This window comes from Botrytis cinerea, chromosome 9 (genome assembly GCF_000143535.2).
Source record: "Botrytis cinerea B05.10 chromosome 9, complete sequence".
NCBI lineage: Eukaryota > Fungi > Ascomycota > Leotiomycetes > Helotiales > Sclerotiniaceae > Botrytis > Botrytis cinerea.
The window spans coordinates 1,194,194-1,207,696 of NC_037318.1; the positions used below are offsets into that span (position 1 = coordinate 1,194,194).

The 13,503-nt window shown below is 45.5% G+C and overlaps 1 protein-coding gene across 1 annotated transcript; it reads right to left on the minus strand.

The window, feature by feature from the left end:
* Positions 1–1,027: 1,027 nt before the first annotated feature.
* On the minus strand, positions 1,028–6,138 carry BCIN_09g03330 (hypothetical protein). Its single transcript, XM_024695048.1, has 3 exons — positions 4,711–6,138; positions 3,317–4,551; positions 1,028–3,258 (listed from the first exon to the last, which is right to left on the minus strand). Exons 2-3 carry the CDS (start codon positions 3,714–3,716, stop codon positions 1,706–1,708), a joined length of 1,953 nt encoding a protein of 650 aa, XP_024550841.1. The 5' UTR covers positions 3,717–4,551; positions 4,711–6,138; the 3' UTR covers positions 1,028–1,705.
* Positions 6,139–13,503: the final 7,365 nt, after the last annotated feature.

Genomic DNA, 13,503 nt, shown 5'->3' on the forward strand with positions numbered 1-13,503 from the left:
AATCTCAAACCATCAAACCAGCCATCCACCTACCTCTCCACCCCTTTCCCTTTTCTCTTTCCCTTTCCCATCTCTCTCCTTCCTCTTTCCTCTTTCCCTTTCCTATTTCCTCTCCCCCCACCAAAAAACAATAAATCATTTCACAACCCAACTCAACTCACCTCAACTCACCTCATATAACACAATATACATTTCCAATCTTCCTCTCCCCTAGAGATAGATAGATAGATAGATAGATAGACAGATTTTCCCCCATCTACACCCCCATCCCTATCCCTATCCCCATCCCCATCGCACATCGCACATCAAACCAAACCCAAAGCCAGAACCAAACACCAATATAAACCCAAAACCCAAAATCCAAAATCCAAAACCCAAAATCCACTTACAACTAACTACCCAAGATTTCTTTCTCTCTCTCTTCTCTCTTCTCTTTCTCAATTTCCTTCCTTCCTTCCTTCCTTCCTTACCTAATCTCATTTCATCTTACATTATATTATCTTACCTCTGTCTCAATCACCCACCTACCTCTCATTACCTCTCATTACCTCTATCTCAATCACCCACCCACCTACCTACCTATCTCTTATTACCTGCCTATACACCCATACACCCATACACCACCTACATACCTTCAATACCACTCGCTCGCTTATAACAGCACACCATACCAAACTTCTATCATCCGTATCCCTATTCTCACCCGTGTCCCTATTCCTATTCCCATCTCCAACTTTCTTACCTTTTCTTCCTACCTTCTCTTCTTACCTTTCCACCTCACCCAAGATCAAATCTCAAATCTCAAATCTCAAGCTAGATATTCAATCCCATTCATTTTAACGTTCTCGTCGTGCAAAAACCAAACACACCAGAATGGAATAAAATACAATGAATAAGGAACAAGGGAAGACTCACCTTAGATATATCATCAATCATTAATCAACATCAACTTCACAACTTCCACATCAAAGCCTCATCAACATTAACATCAACCACACACACGAGAGAGAGAGAGAAGTAGTAGGTATGGTAGATAGGTAGAATTTGAAAAATACGTTTTTATGATCCAACGACAGTTAGACATACATATTCCCATGTTCATGAAAACTTTGTCTATGACCTGACAAATTTTCATCACCACAACCACCACCAAATCATTCTCACCACCACCACCACCATCACTACTGCACTAACTGCTTAAATCCATCCCTATCATATCTGCCCTGACTAAAAAGAAAGTAACGTAAAAAAAAAACTCCACCGGTTAATTCCAACTCCACGCCATCCCACTTCAACCATGTTTACCAATGATATAATATTTTCATCGCGCGCAACATAGCATGTATTCCACCCTTTACCTACCCACTCCCATTTAAAAACAAAGCCAAGCCAGCATTCGCCAACCATCGTACAAGCATCCCCCAACCTGTCGATATGTGCCCCCAAATGTTCCTTCCCCTTATCCCCATCTCCATGAAAATTAGCCGGGTACCATTGACCTCAATTCCAGTGTTCCAATAAAATGATCAACGGCAAATGCAGTCACGCCATCTAAAATCCGATTCCCATGGTATGCGATGATATGTGAAGGCTAGATGTGACAATTGCACTGTCTCTTTTGCCAACCAACTAAAAAAAGACAAACGAAAAAGAAAATCTGTTGTGACAAGTGTGTTGTAGTGTATGTATAAGTCGGTAAGGTGTATTAATTTAATATTCCATCCCACATTCCTGGGCGAAAGGCTGGGTGCATTATTGTTTGAGAAAGTCCTCGAGCAGCTTCTGTCGCACAACAGAGTCTCTTTCTTCCAGACGATGCCGCTGGCACTGTTTGCACATCACTAGCATGTCCACCTGGCTTGGCCAAAACGTGTGCCATGCCCCCAGTCATCAACAATTCTCGTACGTTATCATGAAGAGAAGCTTCAAGTGAATGAGTCCTGCTTCGTTTGGCACCAGCCCTGTTAGATGTATGCGCGGGTTTGTCATCAACTCTGTTAGATGAGTCCACAGATACGGATTGACGGTGCAATTCGTATAAAGTTCGTGCGGCTTCGTCTAATGCATCAGCCCCAACTTCGTCATAGCTCTCACACATTTCAGCCACTGTCACAACAACATTTCTATTCTTCTTCTCACTACACAGCTTCGCGTATCGACAACGCGCCTGGACATCCAGCTTTGCTGAGACCGGCGCACTCGTCAATGACGATGCAGATGAGATTGAAGATGAACGCGATGTTCTTGATGAAGTGTCCGAAACCATTGATTCGGGCGAAGACATGGACGAGACCGAATTGGCCAACGATGATCGACGATTGCAAGAATAAGCTTGTGGGGATGAGGTCAATTGGCTTGCCCACTTCTCAGTCGCTTGCGGGCCACAGAAGTTTGTCTGTGCCATAGCGAGACTCATTGATGATTTGCCGAGCATGTAAGATGCAGCACTCACAGCAGGAGTGTTGTATCCAGTGCTCTGGGGAGTCAATCGTGGAGTTGGGAGAAGACCAAGAGCTGGTACAGGTCGAACAGTTGGATAAGTGGTTGATGGTGATGGCTCCATGGTATTAGGCGAGTAATGCTTGGGAGACGAGGTGGGCTCATTGGAACCAGGGAAATGATATGCAGACAATGGTGTGAAAGGTCTTAGCGGAAGACCACAAGCCTCCTTGCGAGATGGACTCGTGATTTCGTTCATGTTATCCAATTCCGGGTTGAGCTTGAGAACAATTCGCTTCCACTCGGCAGATTGTTCTGCGATGCTCAAAGAAGAGGCTCCTGGGGATGGAGGCTGCGACGATGGTGTGTAGTTCAAAACAATGTCAGTCCAACGTTGAAAAACTTTCTCGGTAATGTGCAACTCCCACTTCACAGCAAGGAGGAATGCTATTTCGTTTTGGTTAATTTCCAAAGTGGGCAGTCCAGAAATCTTACTCCAAGCGCGAGACGAGTAGTTTCTATCTTGCAAGTATTTCGATGCGAGAATAAGCGCAGATAAGAACATTCGTCGGCCACATTGTAGAGCTCGGAATGATTGAGTATCATCCGTTTGCTCCATGGTAAAATCGGTCTTTGGTACAAATGGTTTGATCAAGATCAGGTAGTACAAAGCGACTTGAAGAGTCGAGTAGCTGGTCCTTGATCTTCTCAAAGTTTCTTGTATGAAGACACGCAGAGGAAGGACACCTTTACCCATCTCGCTTCTGCAAGCGACGGTTGAAAGGGGCCATATTGCTTCGACAATCAAAGCCGAAGAATCTGGGGAGTTGTTGAGCGCATGGACTTAGGGATCATCAGGAATTCATAATAAGCTTACCGACGAGGCTGTCAACAAAATTGACCTTGCGATCAGCTTGACGTACCAGGGTAGGAGGACGTCCTGTGCGAGTACTAGATCCGACACTAGTCCTTCTTGGGTTCTGCCTTTCTTCTGGGGCGATTTCCACCGGTAACCTTTGTTGTGGCCAAAATTTTGTAATCTTATTTTTTTCGCAGATGTTGATTGCAGTAGCAGGGGGGGGTAGTTGATTTGCGCAGAAGTACGAAGGTTCGGAATCGGAGGATGCGCTTGCGATGGAAGAATTGTCGGATGCTTGTGACGCAGCATCCGACCAAACTGAGGAGGTGGAGGAAGAAGCCGACGAGGCTATGGAAGAACTGTAAGGACCATTATGAAATGAGGTGTAAGGCGACGAATCATCTTCGCCGCAATGCATCTTCGAAGTGTTTTGTGTGTATTTGGTGTATTTTGTAAGTGAATCGGAAATGAAAAAGTTCTATGCGAAATAAAACTCCAGTCGCCGTCTGTACAAAGCCAAAATCTAGATTATAACGTTATAGACTATTCCCAAGAAACCTTCTGACTAGATACGGGCTTGTGCAACAACGCGGGAGTTATTGCCAAAGCTAGATGATCGAGGTAGGAGGAGGGCAAGACTAGTTTGAAGAAGAGATCGCAACGATTTCTTCAGGAACGATATAACCGGTAGATTTGGACGATGTAAGACTGGCGACTGGGGAAAAAATTGAAAGACCTAAGAGCATGTTGACCTTTCCGTTTTGTGAAATGGTAACTGTTGTGATAAATGGTGGGCTAGTTTATTGGGTAAACCAGCGTCCCATCAGAGGTCGCGACTTTGGACGAGAGGGTAAGGGTGTATGACAAGCGTAGGTTTGTGAAACGTATGCCTTTTATGGAAGTGTGCAATGAAGCATTCGAGATGTGGTGGTACTGTATGTAGTGTAGTGTAGGGTAGGGTAGGTTGAAGGTGTGCGATAGTTTTCGCGATTGGCAGTAAAGGAAAGTCGAGGGTTATAAACCGATGGTTGTCATTGAACAAAGGATTGAGTGGAGTGAGTAATGCGGGTGTGAGGAGGATGAAGAGGCGAAGATTGCGAAGGCGACAGAGACTAAAAAAGTTTAGGCTCGAAGTATGAGTCTTTCCTTTCCTTCTTTTCTTTTCCCTTGTGAAATACTCCCGTGGCAGACGCAGCAGTCACGATGATGGATTATTTTGCAGTGGAGGAGAGAAGAGAGAGAGGATAGAGGGTCTTTGCGAATTTTAAGACGAAGTTAACATTTGACTCTCTTATGGAGTATAATATGGTGAAAGGGTGTTTAAGGCGAGGGTGAGGCTGTGAGTCTTGGGTAGGGATGGAATGGGATGGGATGGGATGGGATGGGGTGGAGGGTGGGTGGGTGAGTGGTACCTTTTTAGGTGTTAATGGTTGATGGGGTATGACTGATTTTAGTGGCAAGACTTGACGATCCACAAATAAAGTTAAAGCCGGTACCGTAGACGGACTGGCTGTGGTGAGTAATAGACCAAGAACTGGAGTAGATAAATCGCCGGTGGTGAGTGCGTGAGTGCGTGAGTGCGTGCGTGCGTGAATCAATCTTATGTGTAATCAGCCAAGTTCGAGTTTCGCCTTCAGTTAAGCGTGCGAGGACTGTTTCTTTTTCGAGGCTGGCGTGAATGGTTGGGTGGTGTGGTGACGGGTGACGGGAGAGGAGAGTAAAATAAGATAAATAATATAAGGGGATCAACAAATCAGACAGAGAGCAAAGAAGTCTCGTGATCCGGCTGTTCTTTCGATCAAGCGAATGGTGGAAGAGAGGAGCAAGAGTAATAATAAGAGAATAAGAGTAACAATTAGGTGGCGAAGGACAAAGTAAATTGATTTTAGGTAGAAATGATGGAAGCGGTATAACAAAATGATGAGATCGTGAGTCGTGGGGAAAATGGAGATGGATTAGGATTGGAGTGAGACGAGATGAGACGAGATTGCTGGAGACAGAGATTCCGACTGATCTGATGCGGGCAGGCGAAGAGAAAGATCGGTCAGTCAGTCAGTCAACCACTCACTTGGGGTGTTGTGTCGCAAAGGAGGCAGGCTGACTTGGCTCTGGATTTGGATTTGGATTTGGATTTGGATTTGACTTTGGCTTGCTTTGGGCGGGTAGGATGATTTGTGAGGTGAGGTGAGTGAGGTGAGTCGTCGAAAGCGAAAGCGAAACCGTGTGATTTGATATGCTATGTACGAACGTCGAAGGAGATACAGAGCCGTAGAATGGTGAACCCGTGGATGAATAAGAAGCTCGATCGAGGCGATAATCGACGGTGTCAATAGTACGTAGAAATTAAGTGGCCAGATGAAGGAATTCCTCTCCAAGTGAAGAATAAAGTGCAATAAATCCTATCAAGACAGACAGACAGACAGACAGACAGACAGACAAGCAGACAAACAAACAAACGACGTTGCTCTCTTTTTTCCTTTTCCTTTTTTTATGATGCTTTTATTTCCCTTCTTTTTTTATAATCTTTTTAATCCTTTTTTTTTTTCTTCTCACACGAGTAGCGTAATGAATAAAGAAATCAATAAATAAACAAATAAATATGAATGAGTTGAGATGTCGTGAAAAATGTTTTTTTGTTTCTAGTTTGTTTTCGATGATAATTTTTGACAGACTTCACGGAGCCGCCGACTTAAAGGTTTCGGGAATCATACATGTTGACGATGAAGAGGGAAGAAATCTTTCCATACGGGCGGGCATGGCTGCTGTTTTGTTGCCATTCCTGCCCGCTTGCGAACATGGTTCTGAACGATTGGGATTATGTTTAGCTAATGGGATTTTGCGTGTTGCTCCAATTCGATGCCATCTGAATGGTCGGTCGCTGTTCTCTTCATGGCAGCACGCACCGAGCGACAATGATTACGGGGACGCAGAGCGACCACATGTTTCTCGTCCAACGCCTTGCCCTCCCTTCCTCCATCCAACCAGAAGGTGCATTACGGATAAGATATGACTGACTGACGAAGGGATGCGATGGAGAGACAAGGATGATTAGACCCCCGACGAAAAAAATCGAGATGCGTGTGGACACTGGCTGGGACTGGGAACGAGAAAGACTGAGCAGATAGATAGATGTACGTTACAAGCAATGTGCGTCGATGAGTCTTAGCATTTGTTATTTTTCCATGTTCTACTAATCACATTGATTGATTCATCGCCAATTTCAAAGCCATTTCAGCCAAATTCCAAGCCAACCAAGCCAACCGAGAATCACACGGTAGAAAGTAGAACAGGAAGGAGAAGCCACCGAAGTGGGAGAGGCAAGAAGCAAGCAAGCATGAAGGCATGAAAGAAAAGAAGAAAATACGGTCATGATTGTTGTGCACGAAACAGAGACGGCCCATGCAAAACAATCAGTTGACTGACGGTTGAGAGAGCGAGAAAGAAGGAAGGAAAGAAAGAACGAAAGAAAGAAAACGGCGTGGAAATGCTTACTTCGTAGATTGGAGATGGTCATCATAGTACTTGTGGTCCATTTCACCATCCAAGTGAGTCTCGCTGCATCATCGCTCATCCTCTGCCACTCATAAAAATGATGCGAAGAGAATGTATCATGTAGCATTCCATTCCAACCAAGAACCGACGCAGCAGTTCCGGACCACCAAACGCTATGCTTTCATGCCTCACGCGCCTCATTCACAGCTACTAATTCGATGCAATCAAACGCCTACAGCTACAGCACTTCTAATTACTAGGGATGTCGTGCAGAATATGCAGTGTTCCGCTATTCATATGAGATGAAATGAGATGATATGACATGATTACATCAAGAAGTGCCATGATAATTTCATCTCTCCAAATAGAGAGACACATGGTCAGTAGTGCATCTGCTTGTTAAGCATCTGGCCTTTGAAGATCTTCCTTTCGGCTGGCTGTTGGTGATTGATTGAATACGAAGTACGCCCGTCTAAACATCCCCCCGTTCATCCGGCTGTATGCTGGTCGTATTGAGCCTTGCACAGGACAGGACAGGACAGCACAGGACAGCACAGGACAGCAGCACAGGAGAGATTCATCGCTCAGCCCGTCTCGACCGTCGCAATGAGCCGATGATGAATATCGCACACAGCCTTGCCATCAATGCTGAATGTCTCGATGTCTGTCGGTGAATCAATCAATCAATCGGTCTATCGGACAATCAATCAAACGCCTTTCCAAGAGACTCGCAGCACCGAACAGACCAGCCGAGCCAACCTAAAAAAGGAGCATCGTCCTTCTAGCTACATACTGTCTACGGAGCAACGGCAATTGCGATCTGGTGTGGGGTGGATATCTCGTGAAACGCATGGGCATACGAATCCTCTCTCTTCCTGTTCTATTTTCACATCATCCCCCTCCCTCCTCACAACAAGACGGAATTTCCAATTACAAGTCGGACTATCCCATGCATAGACCATCTATTGTGCTGTGCGGCATGGCTTTGATGCTGAGAATCGACGTACCCAGACACGAGTGATTTCCTCAGCCTCTTCGCAATTGCGCATTCCAGCTCGGTACTTCCGTTTGCCAATGCTGGATCCGGAGTCTAGAGTCTCGAGGTTCGAATCCATTCATTCACAAGACGATGATTATCGCCGATGCAACGTGATATGTGAAGTGTGAAGTGTGAAGTGTGAAATGATGATTGCCACCGTCATTACGATAATTGTCTACGTACCTACGATCTTCATTCGTATCAATTATTACCTAAGGTACTCGGGAAAATGGCGGTAATGGCGAAATTCAGATACCGTACAGAAAGCAACGAATTGTTGCTCACATGTATTTTTTTGCCTTCTTACCACCCCCATCCACCCCTCATTCATAGTCTCACCCGCCTTGGGATTCACATCATGCAGGAAAGCAGAATAGATGCAACGCAAAGACAAGGCAAAATACATTCAGAAGCGAGAGAAAGATGATTGGATGCGCCTTTTCTCTTCCCTAGCCGTGTCGCTTCCTGTATCATCACCAGTTTCATGACCGTGTTGTAGCACCCAGGTATCACTCAGCGATATTTATCAGCCCCCTCTAAATATGGAGGGAGGAGAGGAAAGACCGAAAAAGAACATGTACAGGAACTTTTCCGTTCACCCTTTCAACTCAATCGCATCTCTCACGTCAAATCCTGGAGATTCACAAGCCCAAGTAAGCAGTAAACTCTCGATGAGATCGAATCTAGCATGTCACCAGCCGAGTGATCTTAGAAGCAGAGGCTTTTCAACAGAGGAGGCGATAGCAAATGGGAGAATATTCCCCTACACATATAAACCGTAATCATACCCATGAAGCACACGACCAATGACCATGTCCAACATACCCCCCACTTCATTCAAAGCTTACATCTTAATTGGTTTGGCGACGACAAGTGTAAGCATGCAGTAGCAGCTTGCTTGGATGGCTTTTTTTCTTTTCTTTCGCATGCTCGTTTCCGGCGTTGTGATTACGGGCTGCAGTATTCCTTCCTGTACAGGACCCCAGGGAGGGAAAGTGGGTATCCGCTTTCCCCTCATGGAATCGAGCAGAGTGGAAAATTCGAGAGAATTCGTTGTGTCTGTGTTTGTTTGCTTTTCATTCCGCTCGTACTTGCCATTTGGTCCCATGTGACGATGACCGTTGGGACCGAAGATCCTCCCCTTCGAGAAATTTCCACGTCGCCAATGGCATGCCATCTGGACACTGGACGCTGGATAAGAAAACGCATCCCACTTCTCAGCTCGTCAACCCCGACGGCCGCCCCAAGAGAGATAGACAATTTTGGGTATCGGGATTCTCTCTATCGATGAGTCAAACAATCTCATCCACTCCAGGCTGCAAAACAAAGGCGTCAGACAGAAATCCGTCCGAGCTTTTTCTTTGTGCTAATCAGTAAATCTTGCTCCTTTGGTCTCGCTCACCATGCCATGCGCTTGTTCTCGTCATGGTAACACATACCTCCCATGCCATACATACCATCCCATGCGAGGGACGTTTTCCCTCGCTAGCACGCAGTCTAAACATCCATCACGAGAGCTTCATTTTCAAACCAGTTGGGATGAGACAACGAAGCGCGAGAAAGAAAGTTCGGGAGTGGATGGCGAGTCTGTCTCCCCTTCCTTGGCTTGGGCTTGACCGTAACAACGAGTGCAACAGCGAATCTCAGTGTACAGAGCATGTATGTGTATGTACCATCAGGTGACCAGCACTCCAGTAAACACATCATCAAAATGTAAAACACGGACAGTGTGAAGAGTTGGCAGATGGAGATTGAGTGGTGGGAGGGATTGTTATTTTTTGTTTTTTTGTTTTTGTTTTGGGTCAAGGACATGGGTGCTAATGATGAAGGAGATTTCCACCTGAAGTGGCATCCCCGCGTTCGTTGTTGGCATTGTGATGGATGGATGCACAGAGTGTATTAGGAAAAGGGTCCATTTATTGGAGGGGTGCGATGTTCCTCTCCGATATGGATGCACCGAGTATGTAGGAGTCACCGGTCACGCCTTCAATACCCTCCCACCTCCCTGGTCGGCGATGGAGAGTAGGGAGCTGAGCGACACGCCGAGAGATCACGCCTTCAAGACGGTCAAGAAAATCGTAATCTTTTATCTTTTTGTGATTATGAGAAAAGTTAATTCGAGTCTCAAAATTCTACATATCAAACTTGAGTCCATGGGTGGACTGACGGGGCTTTCCCTTGCTGAGAAATCAATTCTCGAGTCGAGGAGCGGGAACTCATACTAATAATACCAGCCAGAAATTGGTCTGGGAGAATTCAGAAACGCTACGAGTATGGAGTCGGTAGGTAGGTTACGTGAGGAAGTGAGGATTCTAGGATGATAGAATGATAGATAGCATCATAAGTCATAACGACTAATCATAAAGCAACCCGTGTCTTCTGCGAGTACCTACGAGGAGGGAGTCGAGAATTCCTCGAGAGTTTCCTAGCTCCCTCTGCGTCTTCGTCCTCGACAATCAAAGTGCGACGTTCGTTTTTGTGAAGACGCCGAGAAACTCCGTCGATTGAGATTGACTCATTCTCTTCATCAGCAGATATTCCGAGATTTTTTCGCTGGGGGGGGGGTTTACTTTTACTTTTACTTTTACGCGGTATTTTGGGGATCTGGTTGGTTGTGGTTGGTTGGTTGGAACTATGTGTGTTTTTGTTACTAGATGTGTGTTCTATAAGTATGTAATTTATTTATTCATTTATTCATTTATTCGTTCGAGGTCGCGCTCTTTGTGCGAACGAATTCCAGCTATCTAATTCTTCGGTGTAGTTTGGATTATAGAGAATAGAATATGCAATAGAAACCCATACAACCCCCCAACCATATACAGGAGTTATTATTAGTGAGTTGAGTTGGTTAGTTAGTTAGGTACCTAGTCAACCAGCACGATAAATCCTCAAATTAAATTTTACGTGCAGAGTAATAGGTAATAGGGAATGGGTAATAATAAATATAGTATAGCATAGAAAGAAACCAACACGGAATTTTATGAAACGCTTGGATGCAGAGATGGATGGGTTTGTTGGAGGAATACATACATACATACATACATAGGTACATACATACATTGTGCTAGAGATGAAAAGGGAAACCTTCTAGAATGGAAAAGGGTGCTGGCGAGGAAATGCCAAGGTTTGAGAATCGGTATCGGGGGGATGGTTATTGGTTGGTTGGTTGGGTGCGTGGGGGGGTGTGTGTGCATGGATGCATGCATGGATGCATGGGTGTGGTGGTGCTGTGGTGGTGCTGTGGTGATGGCGTAGAAGGTGGAAGGTGGAAAGTGGAAAGTGGAAAGGAGTGTTCGCTGGGTCTGGTTTGCCAAGTACATACATACATACATACGTACGTACTCTCGAGGTACAGTCAGTACCTACTTTGAAGAAGTCGAAGTCGAAGTCGAAGTCGGTAAGTGGAGGCGTGCGTGTGCGTGTGTATGTGTGTACGAACGAACGAACGAACTTGGAAGTACCTAGGTATGTGTGGAAGAATCGAATCGAGGACGGGGCGACGGAGATGGAGATGGAGATGGAGATTGGAAAATGCGATTTATCATCTCGGGACCTCGGAGTTGTGTTGTTGCGTGGGAAGAAGAAGTGAAAGGGTGCGGTGTGGTGCGGCGCGGCGCGGCTTGCTTAGGTACTTACTGATCTTGCTTGCTTATTGATCTTGTTAGATGGATGGATGGATGGATGGATGGATTAATAAGGTTATGCGTGGAAATGGAAAATGGAAAACGGAGAATGGGAAATGGGAAATGGGAATTAATTCCATCTGCGTCAAGATCGTCGTCATACTGCTGATTATTATTATTATTATGATTGTACGGCGTGGGTTTCTTCCTGCTGTTGATATTATTATTTAGATTTGGGTCGGTTTATTAGTTGGTTTTAGAATGGGTATTAGTGGTTATTGGTGTTGGTATTGGTATTGGTATTAGAATTAGAATTATAATGAAAAATGAATGAAAATAATATCACCCACCTATCTATCTATCTATCTATCCATCCATCCATCTACCCATCTCTCAAATCCATTAATCAAATCAAATCAAATCAAATCAAATCAACCAGGATCCAATCCTTCTCGAAGCGTGGAGAAAGAAAAAAAAGAACTGCATTCTCGGTTCCCCATTCACCTCGTTTACTGGAACGGTTGCCTGCTGCCTGCCTATGCGACCGAAAGCGGCCTTGTTAGCTAGCCGGCCAGCCAGTCAGCCAGTCTCTTTCTTTATCCATATTACTCAACTCGACGCTTTGCCTGCATCGGCAGCCGTGTCAAGTGTCCAAGCTGCTGGGTTGCTGGGTTGTCGTCGCGCGGGAGACGAGATTTGTAGGATGTGGTAGTGTAGTGTAGTGTAGTGTATTGCGGTGTGGTTGGGGAGTAGCTGTAGACACGCGGGAGAAATGTGTATGTGCATGTGCATGTGCTGAGCACGTTGCTGGCTTGGAGCGCGTGCTGAGTACATGGCGTGGATGCATGGATGGACGAAGGGATGAAGAGGAGGTTTGATTTTGGATCAGGCTGAAGATGAGAGGGGGGATACTTAGGTGCAGTGCAGCCTTGAGGTGTGGAGGAAGCCTTAGATTCGGTCGGTGAGGTGGGTAAGGCAAGGTAGGCACGGCACGACAAGGCTATGATCTGCCTACATTCATTTCATACAATGCATGCAAATTCATCTCCATCTCCATCGCCATTTCCATCCTTCTCCTTCTCTTGTGCAATCCTTCCTTCCACTCATCACCCGTTTAGCTAGCTACCTATGATTCGGAAAAGTTTCTACATACACAACTCCTCCTACACCGTACCATATGCAAGCTCAGATGCGATCGGGCGCTGCCTATTCGTCTGCCTATTTTCCTTCCCGTTGCCTCTCCACCATCCACCCCCTAATTTCATCATCTCATTTCCAAAAAAAAAAAAAAAAAAAAAAACATGTCTCATGCTTGGATTGATCATACCGCACGTACACATTACAAATTACAAATTGCATCACATGTTTTCGCGCCCGGCGGATCGTCAAACGAGTGATAACGTGTCGTGTCGTCTCGTATCCTCTCGTGTGGTTGAGTCATAGTGGGTAAGACGAGACGCGCTTAGCTGAGTGAGTTGAGTTGGATGACATGACATGACAGGATGCTGGATCGTCGATGGTTAGTGGTTGGTATCATGTAATGGTATCGACGCCGCTTTCGTGCTTAGATCACAAGTGTCAGGCGGCTGGGAATCTCATAGGCTGTGATGAGAAGAGGATGTGTGCGAGGCTGCTAGGGGAGGAGTATGTCATCGGCTTGCGGGCTTGGTGCGCTTCAGTATACTATTGAGGATTACAAACGGAGGGGGCGGGGAAGAAGGGATTGCTGATGACACTCAGCTTTGGGAATTAAGGCCGATTGGTAGGGAATGCATCCGTCATTCTATCATCGGGTTTATCTCACGCACTGTGAGATGGATAGATAGATCGTATCAAGTGATTAGAATTTCTCCCTAGTTCCTAGTTCTCTGTGCGTCTAGTGATCCTCTATTATCCTGATTCTGTTTTTGCCATAAAGAGATTTATAACGCGGGGCAAAATTCATGCAGAGAATCGGTGATAAAAAAATTCTCCGGACTCCTTTTGGGGGGCGTGGAAACGGGGATGTGGCGTTGTGGATATGGGGGCGTGATATTTGATATTCGATACTT